General features: G+C 39.2%; 1 protein-coding gene across 1 annotated transcript; it reads right to left on the bottom strand.

Annotated features, from left to right (window-relative positions):
* Positions 1–15,000: 15,000 nt before the first annotated feature.
* Positions 15,001–16,494, bottom strand: LOC117318688 (zinc finger MYM-type protein 1-like). The gene has a single exon (XM_033873647.1). It carries the CDS (start codon positions 16,417–16,419, stop codon positions 15,199–15,201), a length of 1,221 nt encoding a protein of 406 aa, XP_033729538.1. The 5' UTR covers positions 16,420–16,494; the 3' UTR covers positions 15,001–15,198.
* Positions 16,495–25,703: the final 9,209 nt, after the last annotated feature.

Here is a 25,703-nt window from a genome sequence, read left to right on the forward strand (position 1 = left end):
TACAGATAGGAGGGATGAGCCCATGGAAATAGATCACTATAGGAATAAGCATTGCTACAAATGCGGGAAACATGGTCATATAGCAAAAAAATGTAGGACAGGGGCGCCAAGACAAGTAAATGCCTATCAAAGACAGCATGATCGTTATTATCAACAGCAGGGTTATGAGCAACAGGGCAGGCCAGGATTAGAATGTTGGCATTATGGGGGTCCCCATATTAGACGTGATTGTCCTCGGTTACAACGTAGCGGTCGAAAAAACTAATAAACTCCTGTCATGATAAGGCCGATGCCAGGAGTAAAGCAAAGAAGAAACATAAATTTACAATAAATTTGGCAGGAAATCCTAATTCAATTCTAATTAAGATAAATAAACAAAAATTTAGAGCTCTAGTAGATTCAGGAGCAGAAGTGTCACTTATTCATAGCAGGGTGTATCGGATGTTAAAAGATCCTCCGAAGCTGAAAAAACACAACGTTTACTTACAATCTGTAAACGGTAGTTCACTGACTATTGACGGGGCGACAACTCTAAACTTTCGAGTGGGTAATGAAACACTGACACATAAGTTTATTGTTGTTAAGAACATGAACAGAAATATCATTTTAGGCAGAGACTGGTTACAAGACAATGGTGTTAGAGTTTATTTTGATTTAGGTTGTTTAAGATTACGTAAAGCCTATGTACCATTAGAAGAAGATATTCATATTTCTTCACTTGTTAGAGTTCACAAGGAAGTTATTTTAAAACCACAGACCGCCACAGTATGTGAAGGTAAAGTCAAGGACAGAGAATATCTTAAAAACACTACATTACAAATATCAGCTATAGACACAGGGTATGTGTATAATGAACCAGGTGTAATGGTCACGAATTCTATAGCTAAAGCTGACAATAGTCTCAGACTCCCAGTAATGATTGTTAATAACACCAATAAGACAATAAAACTGAGGAGAGGATGTACACTAGGTAAGGTTTCGGGGGTACCGGAGCAAAATGTAGTGACGATAGATCAGACCAAGGTAACAAAAGACATCAGTAGTGTTACGTCAGACGATTTTGAGAAGGAAATACAAGTGACAACTGAACATCATTCAACCATTGTCAATTTGGTCAAAAGAAATCAAGATATCTTTGCTAAAACTGATTCTGATTTAGGTTGTGCAAACACAGTGAAAATGAAAATTGACACAGGTAACCACCCTCCAATAAAAATGAGACCGTATAGAACCCCGCTCAACAAAAGGAATGTTATTGATAAAGCTGTAGAGGAAATGCTTGAAGCTAAGGTTATCAGTAGGTCAACATCACCCTGGAGTTTTCCAGTCGTAATAGTTGATAAAAAAGATGGGTCAAAAAGATTTTGTGTAGATTTTAGGCAGTTAAATAAGATAACAAAAATCAATTCATATCCCTTACCACTTATAGATGATATTTTGGCATTATTAGGCAAAGCAAAATATTTTACAACATTAGATTTGAAATCGGGATATTGGCAAATTGCAATGGATCCAAAATCGAAAGAAGTGACAAGTTTTTCATGCCATAGGGGATTATTTGAATTCAATGTGATGCCATTTGGATTGGCTAATGCTCCAGCGGTGTTCCAAGAATTAATGTCTAGAGTATTTTGCAGGGGTTAGAAGGTTTTGCAATTGCATACTTAGATGATATTCTGATATTCTCGCCCTCCATTTCAGAACATTTGAGTCACATACAACAGACATTTGAAAGGTTAAGGAAGCATGATCTAAAACCTAAGTTAAAGAAATGCTACTTCGCCCAAACAGAGACAAAGTACTTAGGGTTTGTAATAGATAGGGTAGGAGTTAAACCAGATCCTGATAAAGTCAAAGCTATACGATCAATGTCGGCGCCAAAGACAGTAAGAGAAGTACGTGGATTTATAGGTATGGGTAGTTATTACCGACGGTTTATACCAAATTTCTCTAAAATAGCAGAGCCATTGATAAACTTGACAAAGAAATTCGCGAAATTTAAATGGACCTCTGAGTGCGAAGAGGCCTTTAATTTCTTGAAAGATAGTTTGACGGTTGTACCTGTCCTGGCATATCCAGATGTTAATAAGCCGTATACTTTATATACCGATGCTAGCGACACATGTATAGGTGCCTGTCTTACTCAAACTTGTGATGGTGAAGAAAGACCAGTGTATTATTTATCTCACAGATTATCAAACACGCAGACTAGATGGTCTACAGTAGAGAAAGAAGCATTTGCTATTCACTATGCATTGCAAAAATTAGATCACTATTTACACGGGGCTGAGTTCATCATAAAAACTGATCACAAACCTTTGAAATACTTGTTAGATTCCCCAATGCAGAATAAAAAGATACAACTTTGGGCTCTAAGCATAGCGGGTTATAACTGTAAGATTGAATATATAGCAGGTCCAGAAAACAGTTGCGCAGATTTATTGTCGCGTACTCCACAAAGTGCCGAAGTATTGGATAGAGAAGACCAAGATTATGTACCAGACATTAGTGACAAGGCATTTGAAATTAGTACACTGAATTCTAATCAATTTAATCCTAAAGAATTTGCAAGTACTACACTAGACACCCCTGACACACCAGAGAAACCTACAATTAATTGGCAGGAATTTGACATTTTGACAGAACAAACGAAAGATAAAGGGATATTACAGATTAAACAGCAACTAGAGCAAGGAAAAGCTACAAGTCAGGTACAAAGGCATTATATGGTCGTTGAGGGTGTAGTATATTATATATCTGACCCAGACGATGAACCTGTACTGAGACTGTATGTACCGGAACATGTTAGATGGAAGGTAGTGACACAATACCACGAGGACAATGGTCACATGGGTATTGATAAAACATTTGACTCAATTAAACAGAAATATTTTTGGCCAAACCTTTACAAGCAATTATATGATTATGTAAGTAGTTGTGTTACTTGCCAAACACGTAGTTTAAAGAGGAGAAAGCCTCCGTTACAGGAAACGGACATACCACCGTATCCCTTTGCAAAAATCGGACTAGATCTATCGGGTCCTTATCCAAAAACATTATCGGGTAATAAATACATCATCAGTTTTGTAGATGTATACAGTGGTTGGCCGGAAGCCTTCGCTGTTCCTGACAAATCAGCTGAAAACATTGCCCATTTATTGATAGAAGAAATATTCCCAAGATACGGGGCACCACTACAAATAATTACGGACAATGGGACAGAAAATGTTAACAGAGTAGTGAAACACGTGTTAGAAACACTGAACATTAGTCACGTTAAGACCTCCTTCTATCACCCACAGAGTAATGCCAAAGTGGAACGATTCCATAGAACCTTACATGATGTTTTGGCTAAGAAATTAGATAATGAATCTACGACTTGGGACCTCTACTTGAATCAAACTTTGGCTGCAGTAAGGTTTAATATAAGTGAATCATCAAAATTCTCTCCGTTCTTTCTGTTATACAACAGGGATGTCGTACTTCCGGTAGATACATTATTAAAACCAAGACGAAAATACATGGGGGAAGAACAACATAAAATAGCCCTCGAACAGCAACACAAGTCGTTTGTTTTAGTACATAGACATTTGAAGAAAGCTAAAAAACGCCAGGCAAAACATGCTGATCAAAATAGCAAACCACAAGAATTCAAGGTAGGTGATCCCGTCTTTTATAAGAATCATTTGCGTAAAAACAAGTTACAAGGGAAATGGCGACCTTATTTTAGAATTATTGAACAAACGACACCAGTGACATTTATAATTAAGAATCAACTTGACGGGCGCACGACTAAAGCACACGCGGAACATATACGATTAGCAAATATTGATGATTGGGAGATACCTTCCGGGGGAGATAGATTATTAAGACAATCAACTTATGCAGTACCAGACAAAGACAGTGACAATAGCAGCAAAGAGGCATCTTCAGATTCTGACTCTGATACACCACTGAGTAAAATAGCTAAGAGGTTCCGTAAGGAACGAGATACTTCTTCTGAGGAAGAAGATATCCCATTAATGGAATTAGCAAAAAGAATTAGACGACGTAATGCCAGAATAAATAGTGATAATGAGGAAAGTAAGGATACAGACTCAATGACTAATGATCAATCGACTGAGAATTCCAGTAATGATGGTTCATCAGAACCTGACAGGGAGGAATCAATGTCTATCGATCATGTAGGTCAAAAACGTCAGTTGAAACGTAGAAGTCCAAACAGTGAATCAGTTAAGAAGTTGTTAAGGACAATTTCTGAACTGTTATAGGCCTTGAATATTTGTAAATAGTTATTGGATGATAAATATATATTATTGTTGTTTTAGAATCATCAGGGAAGATGAAGCTTATCTTACCTTTACTGCTTGGTTTAACCAGTGCTTTAATTGTTCAAGAAAATGTTGTTTTTCATAAAGTAAATGAGATAACTACAACCAGGTCGAAATGGTTGGTTACATTTGTAATAGACATGGAACCATATGGTAGATTTATGTCACACTTGACGAGTGACATAGAAATGGCTAACACTTTGGCCAGTACTGTGGTACGACAGTACGACACGCCAGGAAGGGCTGGGTTTCTCAATGTTTTTATAGGACTACGGACTATGTTAGAAACAGTAAGGACAACTCACAACACGGTTATGGGCAATTTCTTAGATTATAAACTGTTACACCAAACTAGATCAAAAAGAGCTCTGTTACCGATTATAGGTAAAGCACTGAGTTTTCTGTTCGGCACAGTGTCCGAGGCTGACTTAGATTCAATACGTAGGAACATAGCGGTACTTAGCAAGAATCAAAAAGATATTGCACATGTTTTGGAAGAAAATATGTCAATATTAAATGTGTCCAGAAGGGAAATATCTGAAAATAGATTAGCAATAAATAACTTAGCTACAGGTGTTGCACAGCTGGATCAAAATTTGAAAAATGTGTCAAGCACCTTGGAAAGGGAACTAAATGGTCTGAATAAAGCTGTACAATTATATACGCAATTAGATAAGATAATTGAGGATTTAAAGCAAATGATGCAACGGGCTAGGTTTTACTTGGAACATTTAGGGTTACAACTAAATATGTTGTCATTGGGACACTTGTCGCCAAGTACAGTCACACCTGGGAATCTTAGAAATATATTGCATTCGGTTAAAGTCAATTTACCTAGCACCCTGAAACTTCCTGAAGATCCAAATGATAGTTTATGGTATTACTATAAATTTCTCACATGTACCACGGTGTTTGAAGAAAATCAAATTTTAGTAATTATCTCCATCCCTCTCTTAGACATACGGGGTAGATTCGATATATACCAAATACATAACTTACCTCTACCAGGCCCATCCAATATCATACCGGACATACAAACAGCAGGTATGGTTGCGAATTATCAATTAGAAGCCGAAACGTTTGCAATAAATACAGGGCATACTCATTATGCGTTACTAAATTCTGACGAATCTAATCATTGCATTAATCCAGTTATGAAATATTGTAATATTAAAAGTCCTGTTTACCCAGCCAATTTGAGCAAATTATGTTTAATAGCGTTATTTACTAAATCAACCGAGAAGATTGAACAAAACTGTAGAAAGGTAGTGGCACCAAATACTATTCTGCCGAAAGCAGAGTATTTAACAGAAGGGATATGGCTAGTAGCCACCCAAATTACGCTTCGTTTTACAATAGTGTGTAAGGATGATAACATAGTAGCGAAATCTATGGATCGCGCAGTCATAGTCAAACCACCGATGGGAGTGGTCCGTTTAAATAATTCTTGTTCTGCTGCGAACGATTATATAACGTTATTGCCGTTCTTTCAAAAGGAAAGTTTTTACAATATTGTAGATCCAATCGATCAGTTGATCAAAACATATGCTAATGTAACTAATGTTAAGTTATGGACACCATTCCAAATAGCGTTACCTAATTTAACTCGCGTTAAAATACCGGAAGCATTGAAGGATGTTAAGCAAATTTCAATGGATAAGTTGATTAAATCTCTTTACGAATTACAACCTGTCCAAACGGATGATCCGTTTCCGGTATGGAAAACGGTTATTATCACTGCTGCGATTACTATTGGGTTGGGATTATTTATATTTCTCTATTGTTACTGTAAACGATTAAAGGGTAAAAAGCACTGGTTGACCATGTTAAGGTATGGTAAGAATGACATCAAAGCTGCACCCAGTTATGAGGTGGCGATGTTACGTGACAGACCAGGAGCACCTATGAGGGATGTCGTCAATCCTAGCGCTCCTGTGAGAGACCAATCAGAAGCACGGAGGGAAACAGAGAATTTATACCCAACTACCTTTCAACTTACAGCCGATCAGACTGTTTCGGGAAAGTGATAACACTCCCGTGATGGGGCGTGGTGATCGCTTAATTTCGGCACTCAAGTTGGAGAGCGGACATGCCTGACAATTTGTTCGTAAACTAGAACCGTGTAAGGTTCATTGGTCAGGCTGTGGAAAGACTTGCTGGCCAGCGAGACGATAGGTCAACAATGAATAGACACTTCTTTGTTGATACATATATTAAGATTTTGTGATGTGGAGTTGGAACTCTGCTTCATGAGAAGATATTAACTGTGCTAAAGAGTTATGTTGTTACGTTGACGATTGGTTTTCTGTCGATGTTCAAGGAACTGTGTTAAACTTAATTGCCAGTCATTGTGTTAAAACTTTATTTGTAGATTCATAAGTTATGAATCTTCGGCCGTGGGAGGAATGTAACACAATGGACTTGATGACGTAATATTATTGCGTAATTTATAAATGTTGTTAATTATAATTATCAATTATAATTGCCATAGATATTTAACGATATGTATATACTGAAGTTTGGGTCAAAGGTAATTACCATAGATATTTTATGATAGGTATATACATGTACTACAGGTTGGTCAAAGGCGGTCAGAATGTTTATATATGTTGAAATAGTGTTCTCAGAGATAAGGCGAATCCTGCCACGTTAGGCAAACGTCATTAAGGCAGGATGACCATTTATTTAAACGTCATTAAGTCAGGATGACCATTTATTTTAAAGTCATTAAGTCAGGATGACCATCTATTTTAAAGTCATTAAGTCAGGGTGACCATCTATTTTGGACCAATGTCAGCATTCCTTAACTTATGTAAAAGTTAATTCACGTGTTGAAAACGTGATGGTCAAAAGTGGTTTCATAACAACCTACTATAAAAGGGACACTGTCCACGGAGAGTGCAGTGCGGACCCGGGACACAGACAGTACAACATCTCGATGTTGTACCTAGCACTCATTTTCGGCCACGTAACTAAAGCCTCATATTAAAAGTTATTGCCAGTTGACCAGCCTGGGGGAAAAGATGTTAAAACGCCACGAGCCATCTAATTAAAGAAGTTACTTCAAAGAACCTGCGGTTGAACTTTTCTTTTATATAAGTACATGTAAAACACCTGAAGTGTTACATTCGTATGTATCATTATGTAACGGATTGTGTATTACGCTGAGGACTCGATTGTTCTGGTACCTCAGTTTTTTATGCGCCTGTCGACCTTTCGTCTACTCGCACATTTACTATGTTTATTTGAGTGTTATATATGTATATATATTTACTATTTTTGTTGTTGCACAAACGAGGTTACCATTGTTCAACTACCTCATCTTTCGCTATAATTTTTCGACATTTCGTACATTGTATATATTTTGTGTTAGCTATATAACTGCCTACCTCAAATTATACAAGGGTTTCTCGGCTGGTCTTATCTTATAACACCTATATCATGAAGACATGCATATTATTGTATATATAATATGCCTGGTACGGCATATTTCAATTATGCTTATTTTTTCCCCTCCTTATTGTAAAACGCTTAAACAAAATCAAGCCCACTGGTGACATCCGTTTTCTTCCACCCTAATGTACCCGACCTTGGGGACAAGGTCTCTTTTTCAGGAGGGGAGAACTTATTACGAAGAAAATTCGTAAATATAAGTGAAATATAAAATTCTTAAATATAAGTGAAATGGCAAGCAGTATTGACTGTACTACAATAACGGTAATTACTTTACCAGCCAGCTCATTGAGCGATATAGTGTTTACACTATGTCCGGGAGAAGCTGTTAAGAATATCAGGGTTCGACACTGAAACTACAGTACGAACTAATTACCAACAAGAGGCCAATTTGGCCGAAATAAATATAGAGACGATTATACAATCGGCTTTCAAAGACTAGCATATCTAACCCAGAAGGTCACGCTGACCAACAGGTGATCACGCTGGACTGAGGTGCACACGGCCCCTCCTTGATTCCGGACACAGCTCATGACGTATGTAGCTGCTCCAATCATGGGACCAAATTTGTAAAGCCAGGTCTCGACTTAAGAAGACGATTGGTCAACCATTTGTATTCCGCAACTTTTCAATCAGTTGGAATGTTGACCGGTTGTCTTTACCCAAATATGTCAACCAGATGGAATGCTTGATTTTGGTATATAACGGCGGTGAGCAGACCCGCACTCCAGCTAGAACCTGGACGTGCAAAGAGTCTGTTTCATTCTTTTGAAAGGTGCACAACAGAGGGTAGCGATTTCGAATTGGGAAATCACGGGACCATAGCCCCGTGATAGCTTTCTGGGTTGCCTTACAGACTGCTTTTACGAACCGGTTTACAGCCGATAATGGCATTTTGGATGGCTCCATCTTTGAAACCAAACAGTGTGCTCGATTACTTAACTAGGTTGCATGCAGTAACAGCTAACAGAGATTTATTAGCTTCTTTACTATTAGCAGTCGCTATGAATGGCCGAAGACCAGATATATGTTCTATAGTAGCCAATACAGAACCTAAACGTAACATATAAGAACGAATTCGTCGTCGGTTTTAACTATCGTTACTGATTCTGCCAAGTACATTGACTTAACAAGATCAACCGCAGTAATACCAGCGCCTTTACTATGTCTAGAACTACGAGCAGCAGCAGTAACGATATCGCTACCACCACTACGAGTACCGCCAGAGACGTGGCAAAACGCAAACTATTAACGGACTCGGACAACAAAACGACAGCGACAGGGAAAACCCTTATGGTATTTTTGCTTCCTACAAAAATTCCTATGGAAAACCCCGTCTTAAAACTTCCAGAACCTTCCAAACCCCAACCCCCAATATTCTTTAGGCTAAACTCCGCCCATCAAGCTAACGCCTTCGCTTATCGCGTGTCCATGCTCGACCGTATCATGATTATTTAAAGACTTGTGAATATCATATATCATGTCCCGCGATTAACAGGTATAAGTAGGTTTTTTCACGTCTCATAATATCCATTGTCACATTCTTTGAACATGATACTTCAGTCCCCGTAGTTTTATCGAAATGTTATCATTGTTCAGGCTTTTCCGTGTTAATTCAGGTTTTGATTATAATAGGAACAGTTTCGTTGTTGATGTCCGACATTATCAAAATCGTGAATCCCGTGTTTTTTCGTCATACGCATTATTTCGTGTACCGTTAATGAAGCTTAATTTACACAAGATGCACCGTTAATAAGCTGTTATATCCCGTATATTGAAGTATAATCCACGTTTGATCTCTTAAAACATCGAACTATCCCCCATATGCATCCAACAATATGGTGTCTGCCTTTTTGTCTGAATGCCTACGTAGGCACTGGCGATCTATGACTCATCGCATATATTACGTTTATGACTGGGTTGCGCTAAAGGATTGAATGCCTACTTGAACGGACAGGCAACTTTATATTCTTAGGTCAACAAAGCCCTATTGTTCAATCAAATAGTTTATATTACCAGCTCATAACTCTACAAATGACAGTATTTCTCTGTAAATAGTGCATACATCCCTCACACCTACGTTTATCGCATAACTTCATTTCGTCATGTAGCCTGTCCGTTTAGGCCTATTCCCATCGGTAGTATTACCCACTATTATTGAGCGGTTAGGAGAATTTTCACTACAAAATTTGTACCAACTCGTCCTGCGTTTATATTGAATATGGTGATTTATTACCTAAAGTTGATATGTAAATTTACCAGAACATCAACAATTAAATAATTTATTACAGAAATAAACTTAAATGACGATCCACGGACGAAATTACGGTAGATAAAATATAGACGAATCGACTTCTTCAGTGATATAGTTTTTACCATTTCGGCCACAGTTTCTTCAATAATGTAAAGGTCAATGCCAGCAAGGTCGAAATCAGGGCATGGCTACACGAAATGGCCTAATATGGATAACGTTTTGTTTCTTTCTGATACACGTTGATGCCGCCGTGTAATTAAGTTGAATTATTTTGAAATACAGAAAGGTGATCATTTCCAACATTTGTAAACCTGTAGATTTCTTGGCGGGGCCAGGAAATGAGAGTTTGTCGTGGGTGTGCCTAATGAGTGACCTGTGAGGAATGAGTGTCCTGTGAGAGTTTTTTCACGCCCCGCAATTCGTTAAGTGATATTTTTAAATATTTTTTTCTGTATCATACAGATGAACATCGAACCCATTAACATGCAAAATTTGACTTTGATTGGACGTGTGCATATTATGCATTTTTAACGACATAGTTACGGTGCAGTGCACATGCGAGTGTCCTGTGAGGTTTTCGCACGCCCCGCAGTTCATTAGACGATATTTTAAAATTATTTTTTCTGTATCATACAGATGAATATTAAACCTAATAACATGCAAAATTTGACTTTGATTGGACGGGTGCATAACATGCAAATGTAACGGCGAAGACGAAGTAACGGTGCCATAAAACTGCGAGTGTCCTGCGAGGAATGTGACCTGTGAGGAATGAGTGTCCTGCGAGTGTTTTTGCACGCCCCGCAATTCATTAAATGATATTTTAGAATTATTTTTTCTGTAGCATACAAATGCACATTGAGCCTATTACCATGCAAAAGTTGACCTTGATTGCACGAGTGCATATTATATAAATGCACCGTCAAAGTTACATTGCAGGGTGTCCCGCGAGGTGTTCGCACGCCCCGTGATTTTGTTTACCTTTCGAATACAGTGTGTACTAGGCTAACTAGTGAGTGTCCTGTGGCGCCGTGCCAACCTCGGGTACCTTGCCGCAGGCATGGTCACTGGTGATTGAACTGCTCAAACTTCAAAACTATGTCCGTTATATAAGAAATACAAATACACCTATTTTCTCCCAAAGTCCGTTTATAAGAATTATACAATAAATAACTTTATTACGCCTGAAATATACGTATTTTATCCCCAAGTCCGTATATAATACTTATTCAAAAAATTAACTTTATCATGCTCGAAATATACGTACATTTATGTATTTTCTCCCAAAGTCCGTTTATAAGAATTATACAATAAATAACTTTATTACGCCTGAAATATACGTATTTTATCCCCAAGTCCGTATATAATAATTATACAAAAATTAACTTTATCATGCTCGAAATATACGTATTTTCTCCCAAAGTCCGTTTATAAGAATTCTACAAGAATTAACTTTATTACGCCTACAATATACGTATTTTCTCCCTAAGTCCGTTTATAAGAATTCTATAAGAATTATCTTTATTACGCCTACAATATACGTATTTTCTCCCAAAGTCCGTTTATAAGAATTCTACAAGAATTAACTTTATTACGCCTACAATATACGTATTTTCTCCAAAATTACAATATTTGACAAAATAAAGACTAAAGGTCACCAATTCAATATTTTTGTAATATCTTTGTAACATTGCTCTCCGATTTGTCAAGCGGCAGGAAGTACAGAACAAACAAATATCATGTATTTTAAAATCTATTACTTGTTTTTCGTAGCATTTGCTAAAATGTACTTGTTGATAGTAATAGACATCGCGTATATGTACGAATTGTGGGGTGTGCAAAAACCGCACTGGAAACTGCACCGAAAATGAATAAATTTTCGATGTTCATCTGTATGGTACAGAAGGAGTTAACAAAAAGTACTACTTATCGAATTGTGGGGCGTACAAAAACTCTCACAGGACACTCATTCCTCACAGGACACTCACATATATGTATTGCACCGTAACTTCGTCGGTATATTTGCATATTATGCACTCGTCCAATCAGAGTCAAATTTTGCATGCTAATAGTTTATATGTTCATCTGTATGGTACAGACAAAATAATTTTAAAATATCTTTTAATGAATCGCGGGGCGTGAAAAAACTCTCACAGGACACTCATTCCTCACGGGACACTCATTCCTCACAGGACACTCATTCTTCTCAGGACGCTCACATGTGTAATGCATCGTAACTTTGGCGGTACATTAGCATAATATGCACACGTCCCATTAAAGTTAAATTTGGCATATTAATCGGTTAGATGTTTATCTGTATGATACAGAAAAAAATATTCGAAAATGTCACTTAACGAATTGCGGGGTGTGAAAAAACTCTCACAGGACACTCATTCCTCACGGGACACTCATTCCTCTCAGGACGCTCACATGTGTAATGCATCGTAACTTTGCCGGTATATTAGCATAATATACACTCGTCCAATCAAAGTCAAATTTGGCATATTAATCGGTTAGATGTTCATCTATATGATACATAACAAAATATATTAAAATGTCACTTAACGAATCGCGGGGCGTGCAAAAACCTCACAGGACACTCGCATGTGCACTGCACCGTAACTTTGTCGTAAAAAATGCATCATATGCAGACGTCCAATCCATGTCAAATTTGGCAGATTAATCGGTTAGATGTTCATCTGTATGATACAGAAAAAAATATTTAAAAATATTACTTAACGAATTGCGGGGCGTGAAAAAACTTTCACAGGACACTCATTCCTCACGGGACACTCATTCCTCTCAGGACGCTCACATGTGTAATGCATCGTAACTTTGGCGGTACATTAGCATGATATGCACACGTCCCATCTTAGTTAAATTTGGCACATTAATCGGTTAGATGTTCATCTCTATGATACAGAAAAAAATATTTAAAAATATCACTTAACGAATTGCGGGGCGTGAAAAAAATTTCACAGGACACTCATTCCTCACGGGACACTCATTCCTCTCAGGACGCTCACATCGTAACTTTGGCGGTACATTAGCATAATATGCACACGTCCCATCTAAGTTAAATTTGGCATATTAATCGGTTAGATGTTTTTCTGTATGATACAGAATTTTTTTTTTTTAAATATCACTTAACGAATTGCGGGGCAGATCAATCGATTAGATGTCCATCTTTATTATACAGCAAACATAATTTTAAAACATCAAAAAATGAATTGCGGGGCGTGAACAAAAACGCTCAAATTTTATTAATATGACAATATATCACCTGTCGACCTGTTTGTGAGTGTACATTACAAGTTTTCAGACTGAGATTAACAAATTCTATGTATTAATAACAGTTTACCATTATATTTGGTTATATATTATGTATAAGTTATATTGTTCAATTCTATATTAATACGTCTAACTCAAGTAGCTTAAACAATGCATTAAGTTATCATATGTGCGTAAATTACATGTAAAAGGAGCAGCACAAACCGGCCCGCACATTTAAGAAAAAAAGGTTTCAGCAGTTTAATTAACAGTGATCCATGCCTGCGGCAAGGATATATAACTAACACGTCAAGGTACCCGAGGTTGGCACGGCGCCACAGGACACAGGTGGTACATGTGTATAACCATCGGTAAATGGGGGGTGCGACCAAATCGATCAGCACCGTAACTTTGTCGTAAAAAATGCATCATATGCACACGTCCAATCGAAGTCAAATTTGGCATGGTTATGGGTTAGATGCTCATCTGTATGAAACAGAATTTTTTTTTAAAAAATATCACTTAACGAATTGCGGGGCGTGTAAAATCACTGACAGGACACTCATTCCTCACAGGACACTCGCGTGTGTAGTGCACCGTAACTTCGCCGATAGATTTGCATATATTTGCATTATATGCCCTTGTCCAATCATAGTCAAATTTTGCGTGCATATATGTTCTATGTTCATCTGTATGCTAGAGAAAAAATAATTTTAAAATGTCTATTAATGAATCGCGGGGCGTGAAAAAACTCTCACAGGACACTCATTCCTCACAGGACGCTCACATGTGTAATGCATCGTAACTTTGCCGGTACATTAGCATAATATGCACTCGTTCAATCAAAGTCAAATTTGGCAAATTAATCGGTTAGATGTTCATCTGTATGATACAGAAAAAAATATTCGAAAATGTCACTTAAAGAATTGCGGGGCGTGAAAAAACCTCACAGGACACTCGCATGTGCGCTGCACCGTAACTTTGTCGTAAAAAATGCATAATATGCACACGTCCAATCAAAGTGAAATTTGGCATGGCAATGGGTTCGACGTTCATCTGTATGATACAGAAAACATTATTTAAAAATATTACTTAACGAATTGCGGGGCGTGAAAAAACTCTCACAGGACACTCATTCCCCACAGGTCACTCATTAGGTGGACCGGTTTGTCGTAGCCATAAACAGACAATGGCCGCCGGAACATGTCTCCCTTGACAATGCCTCACTTTTGGTCTTCAGTTAATCGTTCGCCCCTGTGAGTAAGGCTTTTGGCTCAGTCCCCTGGCCGAGACATACCAGACAGGGGCGTAACTGGTTGCTCTGTTATGTGGATTCACGAGCGCCGCAGGCGCGAGTGTTCAATTTTAGGCGAGGGGTCTGGGGGCCTAGGCGGCCCCCAGCGGGTCCAGGGCAGCGCCCTGGTAGGGGGCCCAGGGGGGCGAATCATTATAGCAACTTTGTGATCATTAAGGAAGCTTTCCAGAGAGTAATTTGCTTTATTTCACAGATGTATTTTAACATGTAATTAATTCTATTATTGACGCTCTAGTTTACATTATAAGTCTGGAATACCATCCACTTATATTTTATTGTAAAAGACTTCGCTTTGACAAAACATCACTCGACTGAAAACAGGAATAAGCTGATATATAGTATATTTGATACAATGCCAAAAGTTGCACCTCTCTTCAAAAGATTCATCATCTCTTTATTTATTTACTTGTGTTTTTTTAATTATTGTGCTCCGAAATAATTCCGACTGTATATTTGAATTACATATGAAACTGTCTGATAGTTCGCGTCGATGTAATGGACTTTACAACATTATTTTCACTTTTCTGTACAGTCTATGTACTGGTTTGATCTATTTCTGCGACAAGGAGTTATCTTTAAAAAAAATCCATTGTCCGGCCTTTTTTCCCAGCAAACTTATCGAGAATATCTTCGATATCCAATTGCATATGTCTGTACGAATGCAACATGGCTAGTCCAGAGAGGCGGGTAGTCGACATTGTCGACCTGAGGTACGTTTTCACGCGCCGTATCACACTAAAGGATCTTTCTGCCGAAGCAGTTGATACGGGCATCGTCAGCAGAATGACCAAGCATGTGAAAATGTCTGGGTATAACTCGCGGTTTGTTGCCAAGATTGTGGTGAGAAGGTCGACTGGTTTGGGATCATCTGCTACGGACCACTTTGTTCTCCATCGTGAGATCTCTCTACGAAACAATTCCCTGTCACCGCTTAGGTCAGTCTTATACCCCTCGTAGATCTCATCTACGTGTCCTGCTGTCAACTGTCCCAGTAAGCTCGGTATGAGATATTGTGCGAGGAACCGATAATTTGCTGACAGCAGGCGATCTTGCAATTCCATGGTCAGATGATCCATAAATGGTATGTATAACGCCCGTTTCCAATACTCAGAGACTGTCTCCGCAGGTTGGTTAGGTCTGTGTTCTTGTCTGCCGCCGATTCGCGGTCGTGACGGACGAACGTCATGTGGACTGGCGAGGTCAATTGCCTTTTGGTATAGGGCGTCCCAAACATCATCATCCATGCGCTCTGCCCTAAGCTGCGCAATCAACACACTGGCTTCCTTCGAGGCTTCCACCAGATCGCACTCTTTGCCTTGCAACAATTTGTTGAGTGGTAGAATGCTTTGGATAACAAACTCGACGGCTACTAGCGAGATGATGAAGTCGAATTTTAGGATACTACAGCGGTAGCTTCTGGCTTTTGAGTCGCCCTCGTGCTCAAGTACTTCCAACGAATCAACGATTGTCGAGAAGGCTGACTTGAAGGTGTATAGCGCGTCCGCTCTACTGGCCCATCTGGTTTCGCACAAGTTTTGGAGTTTGGTGCGCTTTGCCATCTCCTCTTTAGCTACGGCATCGTTTTGCAGAGTTTCTTGGAATGCCAAAAGCCTCTTCGCTGAATAATTGAAAGAAAAGCCAATTTGCTGGACAGTATCAAACATATTCCGCACGAGAACTTCCCTACATGCATGTACAATTGCCAGATTCAACGAGTGTGCTTTACAGTGAATGTATATGGCTTCGGGAACTACCTCCTTAATCCTAGCCTGGACACCCCTGTGACGCCCTGACATATTACTAGCCCCATCGTATCACTGTCCCCTCATTTTATGAATGTTCAATCCAGCATTCCTTTGTCCGTCAATGAATTTCGTCGCAAGTACCTCGCCAGTTGTTGATTCTGCTGTGACAAAACCGATGAAATCCTCTCGTACCATCTTATCAGACTCGGAATAAAAGCACACCACCATGGCGATCTGTTCCATTGTAGAAGCATCTGTTGCTTCGTCGGCTAGAAAAGAATAGCACACAGCGTTGTTGCACTTTTCAACTATGTGTTCGCGAATAGCCTGTTCACACAGTCCTATTATTTCATTTTGTATTGCCGGGGATGTGTATTTGGGTGAAGATATGCTCTCTAAATGTGCCTTCAAAATAGGATCCCTTACTGCACGATCGTTCAAGAGCACCATAAAATTACTGTTTTCGTCATCGTGGCTCCTGAGGGATATATTCTGTCTGCCGCAAAGCATGATGACTTCAATAATGGCTTGAAGGGAATGTCGATTCCTCTTGACAAGAGCAGCATGACCGCTATCCAGCTGACTGAGAACACTAGGTTCTTTACCATTATGGATTCTCATGAACTGATCTGCACTGTTACAGGCTCCGTCATGACATTTACTTATGATATGCCTTTTGATGTATTTCCCCAAATTTGACCATTTCGTCACGGCAGTTGATACTAACGTTTTCTCTCTTGCGTCGACATTGCGAGAGCCAAACAGGAAGCATGGTGCACAGTATACTGAGTCTTCGGACACTGAATACCGAAGCCAATTATAATTTTTCAACCAATCCACGTTGAACTGTCTACGAACACCGTACTGTACTCCATTCTGGAAAAGAAACACACTTCCGTTTCACTGGGATATGAAATGATTTAGAAAGACAGACCATGCGTTCCTTCTGCGAATTCGTACCAGTAATACTACATTGGTGGCACCGTCTAATGGAACACAATCGGATCTCAAATAGTTTCTCCTAAGATGGCGACGCCGATGAAAGCTATGCTTCAAATATAAAAACGTGATATTTTTCTTATTAACCTAGCAAAAATTGTAAATTGTTTCATCGGCAATTTAAAGTAGGGCTGTCACAGGTACTGAATTTTGGCCCATGGTACCCGAATTTTAGTACCCCACCCGTACCCGGGTACTCGACAAACATAAATCATATAGTTGTAAGTTAGCTTTCTTTACGTTTAACTTGTTTGTTGTGTGGGGTGACAGGCTTACCGAGGGAGAGTCAAGGCATTGAGTGGAGTATGCTTCAAGAACGATATTGTGGTATCAATTTTTATGCACCAGTCGACAATTTTATAGCTGTATTAATTAGAAAAACACAATATCTAACAAGCTGATATAATGAGTGGGATTTTGTACTACTTTAATAAAAGTTTTACATCGACACAGTCGTGTGACAACATTTTTCCTATTTTGACAGGTACCCCGTCCCGGGTACACATTTTCGGACCCGGTTACTTCTCCAACCCGGGTACTCGGGTACTCGTAACAGCCCTAATTTAAAGGGACAATTCAGATTCGAAGTTCCGTTATATTGGATCCAATTGGTAAGCCTTAGAAAAAGAACGTACAATATTTCGATTCGGTTCCGCTGGTATGGCGTGTTCCATTATATACAGCGGATTCGTAACGGTACAGTCTGGTACAGATTTGCAAAAAAAAACGCACAGCAAGTGTCGTGTTCTTTATGCGCTGTAGGTGTCAATGTAATGTCAAAGAGCACATCTTAAATTTGTTTATAATTGTGAATGTATTACTAAACGTACATCGAACATCGGCCTGGCGATTATAATTTATATACGTGTACGATGTTTCTTTAGTACCTGTACAATCCCAGTTGAATCGTTTTTAATCGTTTTCCCTTTTTTGTTTGCATGTTGTTTGCATACATTCATATTATGATAGCATTCATGGCCAGAAACATGCCGATTTGAATCTTATATCTAAAAACAATGCAAAATTTGGTTGGTTATAAAATATTAAACTGACACATGTGATTATAAACCATGAATCCTGCTTGTTCATGCAGGGGTGCACAATCTACTTGTACGTCAACACCTGATATACATGTATCTCTCCACTTCGGTATATGCGATTGTCAAATGAATTTAATATTCACATCAAACATGTTACAATACTAGTGTTAAAATGACAACACTCACGGAGCCCAGACAAACATACATGTAGAATATCCACGTATCATAACATTCCTTTCGTACTATGATTTCTTAGATTACCCGGTGCATTTTCTCTGTAAATATATGCAACGGGTAATCTGTGAAATCAAACATTGTGCGAAAGAAACATAAGTTAACGTTAGTGCTATGGGTTTGTCTGAGTGACAATGTTGTTTTAACATATAATTATAATACATATGTATATCAAGTAGGCTTAATGAGCACAAACACAACATAGAGTATACTGTAGTATATAGAGACCCTTTTAATTCGATACCAGTGTCCTAAATAATTAAGGCAGTTACAGTAGAGAGAAAATTCCTGAAACTTTCATTTTTTAGCTTTCTGAAATGGATGTCCTTTTAGAGGGCACTGGATTCACCACTGATTCGAATTATGGAATAGTGGACTGCTGGCGTTAGGAGTGTTTTAGGATACAGTGCGAGATAAATTGTGAAGTAGGCCTATACATGATTTTGGTTCCGTTAGGTCTACATCGAGGTATTTTTGAGCAGGTATAAATATTAGACTTGCTCAAGTTCACAGATAGGAAAATACCAGCCTGGCAGTCAGTGTAGTTTAAATTATGCTCTGATTCTATAGAATACCACGTTTCTCATATAGATCGTCTAATAGAAAAAAATTACTACGTACGACATACAAGAAAAATTGTATTAACCCTTTGCCACATGTAAGCGCCTCTGGACGCCTTTACCCCTTGCCACGTGTAAGCGCTTCTCGACGCCTCTGCATTATCTCCATGTAAGCGCTTCTCGACGCCTCTACGTTATCTCAATGTAAGCGCCTCTCGACGCCATGCCGGTTCGGTAAACTTAGACATGGAAAATCCCGTGATTGAGAGCGACACCTATCTGGAAATCCCTGATACTATTTTAAGAAGATATCAATGCATCGACCAATCAGATTTGTACACGTCATTCATACGAAAGTTTTTGAATAAATTAACCTAGAAAGTGTGAGTCATGAGTGTAGAAAAGTGTGACAACAACGAGGCGTGATGGCGGCTGTGGCTACGATTTTGCGCGACGTTTTTGACGACGATGATGCTAATTTAGAGTTCGATGGCTTTGGACCTGAATACATTGAGTCAGATATTGATCTTAACGATGTTCTAAATGAACTGTCAACAGATAACGAGTCCGAAAATGAGGACGAACGGCGACTAGTTGTACCGCCGCCATTAGGTAATGTTGACCGAGATTTTTCGCCGATCACAGTAAATGATTTTGTTAGGGAAACGGGGCCAGTACTTCCAGAAACTATTGATTTTGATACTGCAAGTCCCATTGATTATTTCTACCTTTTCTTCACTGAGAATCAGTTTTCCACCATAGCTCGACACATTAATAACTACGCTCGCTGGCATTTGAAAAACGAAGGTAGATTTGACCCGAAATGGTCGGATACACATTCCTTCGTCGCGACATCAGATATAAAATATTCTAGGCTTAAGCCTGAACTGTTGAAATATTCTTGTGAAAACTTTGAAAATTCAGTTTGTTTCATTTGGGAGTTAATGATGAATCATTTCATGTACAGGAATTCAATGAATTATAAATTACATTGTCAAAATATTTTGAAATGTTTCTGTTCTGTTTGTATACAGCTGATTTCGTGGTTATGTGTTGTTGGTTTTATAAAGAAAATAGCACAGAATTAAAATTTAAGAAATTCTGAACATAATTGTAACTTACTAAAAATGTCTAAAACAACTATTTCACTTTCAAAATTAGGTTTAGAAAAATTAATCAAAACAAAGCTTAATTTCTCAAAAACTGCCATTGAGATGGTGTATGTATATTTCAGTCAGCGCAATAATGTTGCATTGCAACAATGTATCTTTGCACTATTGGCACAGAGTGCTGAAGTGTTATAACCTGCATGTGGCAAAGGGTTAACTAACCTTGTCGGAAAGATGTATGATTTGGTCCATTCCATATCATTTTGCAATATTAGTGCTTTGGTATGGTCATCACAGGCCCCTGTAGCCACCACAGCAATGTCAGGATACTTATAATACAAAGAAGTTGAAACATCCTTCACCTCAGGCACTGTAGGGATTTCATCGCTAGACCTAGAAGGAACCTGCGATTCTGTTTGAATCTTTGGCGCGAAGAAAACTTTAATCTTTGTCTGCGCCATGTTTAAACCGGAAATGGTGTCTTACCATAGCCCAATCACTACCAGAGTTATCGTTCCTTACACTTTCAAGTGAGTATTAGGAACGATAACTCAGGTAGAGATTGATCAGACAGTTCATATGTATACGGCAGAGATTATTTTCATTTTGTTTATTTTAACTTGTTTCTCGCTATTCATTAGTCATTTATTATTCTACTTTTCATAAAGTATTCATCTTACCATTTAAATTAACAAAAGTTGTTTTCTTGAAAAAATTGAGTGGATGTACCTGCCTACAGGCAGTTACGCGCCTGCCAGAGTCGTTAAAAATGGTAGTTGCTAGTCCTGCTTAGCGCTCAGCATATTAGTAGTGGGACGACTGGTTCACCCGTTGTCGGTATAATATGACCGGGTGGGGTGTCCTGCTGGGTGTCTTCGGCAGTATGCTTCAGTGAGGTAGCACTATAAATCGGCAAAAGTTCCGGCCTGTCACATGGAGACTTAACACGAATATACCACAGCCTCCCAAAACACAGATACGCACTCACCATACGCATGCATGTCGCACGCAAGGAAGGCCGTCCTTAAATGACCTTAGCTGTGTAGCAGGCCAGGTTTTAATTGTAAATATTGAACATAGTTGTATGGTCGCCTTCTATAGGAATTTCCCTTTAGCTCAGTCGGTAGAGCGGTGGACCAGTAAGCCAAGGGACGCCGGTTCGATCCCGGTTGGCTGCACACTACTTAAACTCCTTGACCTTTTACATTGGTGCCGCAGACCACTCCAACTGAAAGCAAGAGGCTTCCTTGGAGAGAGAACCTGCGTTGGTGTGTTCGCGGGCGAACACGTTTGAAGGAGGGAGTAGTGTAGCAGGCCGGGTTTTAATTGTAAATACTGTACATAGTTGTATGGTTGCCTTAGAAGCTTCCAGCTAGGGGGAATTTTCCTTTAGCTCAGTCAGTAGAAAGGCGGAACAGTAAGCCGAGGGTCGCGGGTTCGATCCCGGCTGGCTGCACACTACTACTCCTTGAACTTTTACAGCTGTTAATAGGATGTTAAACAAAATATGCTGAGCGCTAAGCAGGATTAACAACTACCATTTTTAAAGACTCTAGTATGTCTCGGCTAGGGGACAACCCAAAGCCAGGCCCTGGCGGGTGGAAACACCAGAGTTGAAGCACAGGCCTTACTTAATCCCTTAATTAAGTCAAGATGCGCCCTCTTACTGGCGCCATTACCATACTTACGATAAAGTATGAATGCGTTCACCAGTAAGAGATTGAAGAGGTGAAGGAACAACTTCCTCCCCCACTTGACAGTCTTTCGAAATACGTCATAGTATTGGACCATCTGATCGGAGAGGTCCAGTCCTCCCATCTTCTTCACGTTATCAACGATACAAGTTGGTTTTGGAAGGGGCATTCCATTGGAATCCGTTTTGTTGGTAACACAGAGTTTAGCCTTGTGAAAAGACCAGATCATAAGAATATCTCTTGTAAATTCTATAAATTCCCTCTCCCTGACGCAACTTCTTTACTAACTTGAACACTTTGGGGACACCCTTCCTATTCTTACGTTAAGTTCAGCAAATGTATGTGTCCAGTGCATCGAGCTCTTCCGTCAATTCAGGAGAATTGTAGTAATTGTCCAAATATACCCTATAACCTTTTGAGAGCAAACCATGCCAAGCCAAAAGACCTACCACTGTTTTGGTAGTCAGGCCACAATCCTCATTCGGATCGACGGCCTCTGAAAAGTCGCAGCATCCCGACTTGCCGTCATATACATGGAAGCCGATGGTGTAACCCGAGTCAGCTTCACAAACTTGATACAGTTTAATTCCAAATTTATTTGGCTTCATTGGGTTGTATACCCTAAATCTCACCCTTCCCTTGAAGGGACAGGTACCCTCATCAAAACTGAGATTTTGATTGGGTACGTACACCTCGCTGAAATTCAAGCATTGTGATAAAAGGTCTGATTTTGAACAGAGCGTCATGTCCTACCTGTCCACGGGGAATGCTGAGGGAGTTGTCAACCAGATGGAGATTACTTAGCAGGGCTAAGAATCTATTTTTCGACATAAATTTGGAAAACAGAGGTGTTTCAATTGCCTCATCAGTAGACCAAAAACTCTCTAAATTTGATTTCCTTGTCGGACCCATCGCTATGTCTAAGGCAAAAAAAATGTTTCATCTCGTCAACAGAAGTATCTTCCCATGTGTTTAGTTGACTATTTGGTTTGAGTGGGGTGTTATCAATCAAATAGTGAGCGTACCTGTTAGTCTCGGTAACGATAGTGTTCCACATATTATCTTCAAAAAGTAAATTTAAAAAATCAACAGGATCCCCATTACCTGGTATCGGAACGGTCAATCAATCTCTCTGATTTTGTTTTCGTTAAGTTCAATTTCACCGTCCAATTCACCACGATCAATTTCATCAACAATATCGTCCAAATCAAACCCTTAAAACTCCTCGTCTTCGCTGTCCGAGTAGCCAACTATATCGTGAAAGACATCGGCAGCCATTTTGTGTGACGATTTTGTCAAAACCCTAGTTTTTTTCGCATTTTCTACACTAAACTATCACTCTCGGACGTCTTTTCATCGTGGAAGCCATGTTGTGATATCCCCGGAAGTAGCGTCTATGTGCACTGTAATACATCATCAAAATCGGTCGAGGCCCATTGTACGGCGGGGATTCTCGCCAGCAGTGGGCGACGGAAATTCTACCACAGGCGGGAATTCTCGCCGGCAGCAGGCAAAGAGATATACAGAATATATACATTAAAAGAACCTCTTTGCAAAGAATCAGTCTCCTAATACCATTATTAAGTGAATGGTGAGCAATTACAAAATTTTAACCAAAACATTAACTCAAGAATATTGGAAAAACAGTCCATAATATGCCAATTTTTTTTAAAAATCACAATAATTTTTACAATTTCAACTTCAACTTTAAAAATTTTGGTATGCGTCACTCCGGCTCATCAAGATGTATATTTGTGTTGAGTATGGAGAGCCTGGGTCGGGTAGTATTGGAGTTATTGTCCGGACAAGTAAAATCATCAAAGGGGAATAACTCCGCAAATACGTGGGTAATGGGCATGATTTTGGTATGCGACACTCCGGCTCATCAACATGTATATTTGTGTCAAGTATGGAGAGCCTGGGTTGAGTAGTATTGGAGTTATGGTCCGGACAAGTAAAATCATCAAAGGGGAACAACTCCACAAATAAGACTGTAAGGCGCATGATTTTGGTATGCGACACTCCGGCTCATCAATATGTGTATTTGTGTCAAGTATGGAGAGCCTGGGTCGAGTAGTACTGGAGTTATTGTCCGGACAAGTAAAATCATCAAAGGGGAATAACTCCGCAAATACGGGGGTAAGGTGCATGATTTTGGTATGCGACACTCCGGCTCATCAAGATATATATTTGTGTCAAGTATGGAGAGCCTGGGTCGAGTAGTATTGGGAGTTATGGTCCGGACACCATATGTGCCCGCCCGAACGCCCGCCAACATAACATCATACGTCCCGTCTTTCGTCGGGCGTATAAAAAGACTGGATATTTAAAGGGACTTAGTATTTATAGCTTTTTTAAAAATCAAATACAGTATACTAAACCTAGTACGCTTTCTTAGCCTATATTCTCGATTTAACTCAACGTGATATTGCAAATTTACTAGGCCTAGATTTAGATCTAGATTTTATTTCATGTGCATATATTGCAATAAAACAATGAATTATTTTATAACGTACACATATATAACACGTGTTGCTTGTAATTGTATAGGAACATATATAACATGTGTTACTTGTTATTGTATAGGAAAAAACACACTTGAAAGGTACGAGGGTATGTTTTGGATCCGACTTCAGTTGGCCTATGTAGGATGACTTGTAAATCCTTCAATTCACCTTGAAATTTTCGCCGTCATCTTAAATCGCCCTATCATCAAAGGGCGAAAAGACGAAAATAACCAGGTATACACTACTTGTTAGCTAAACCTGCCCAAAGGGCAAGTGAGCTTATGCCATGGTGCGTTGTCCGTCCGGCGTGAGCTTTTTAGGTCACCTGAGACAAAGTGTCAGTTGACCTGTTGCGATCGCCTTTTGTCCGGCATCGTGCGTCGTAATCAATTTACATTTTCAACTTCTTCTCAATAACCAACAGGCCCAGAGACCTGATATTGGGTGTGTAGCATGCTGTGATAAAGGCCTACAAAGTTTGTTCAAGTGGATAACCTTCAACTTCATTCAAGGTCACAGGGGTCAAATATGTTAAAATCTTTAAACAACTTCTCAATAACCAAAAGGCCCAGAGACTCAATATTAGGTCTGTAGCATGCTGGGATGAAGGGCTACCAAGTTTGTTCAAATGGATGACCTTGACCTTCATTCAAGGTCACAGGGGTCAAATATGCTAAACTCTTTAAACAGCTTCTACTTGATAACCATAAGGCCCAGAGACCCAATGTTAGGTCAGTAGCATGCTGGGATGAAGGGCTATCATGTTTGTTCAAATGGATGACCTTGACCTTCATTCAAGGTCACAGGGGTCAAATATGCCAAATTCTTTAAACAACTTCTTCTTGATAACCAAGAGGCCCAGAGACCCAATATTCGGTCTGAAGCATGATATGTGAAGCATGCTATGATGAAGGGCTACCAAGTTTGTTCAAATTGATGACCTTGACCTTCATTCAAGGTCACAGGGGTCAAATATGCTTAAATCTTTAAATGACTTCTACTTCATAACCAAAAGGCCCAGAGACTCAATATTAGGTCTGTAGCATGCTGGGATGAAGGGCTACCAAGTTTGTTCAAGTGGATGACCTTGAACTTCATTCAAGGTCACAGGAGTCAAATATGCTTAACTCTTAAAATAGCTTCTTCTTGATAACCATAAGGCCCAGAGACCCAATGTTAAGTCAGTAGCATG

Source organism: Pecten maximus, unplaced genomic scaffold, assembly GCF_902652985.1.
Source record: "Pecten maximus unplaced genomic scaffold, xPecMax1.1, whole genome shotgun sequence".
NCBI lineage: Eukaryota > Metazoa > Mollusca > Bivalvia > Pectinida > Pectinidae > Pecten > Pecten maximus.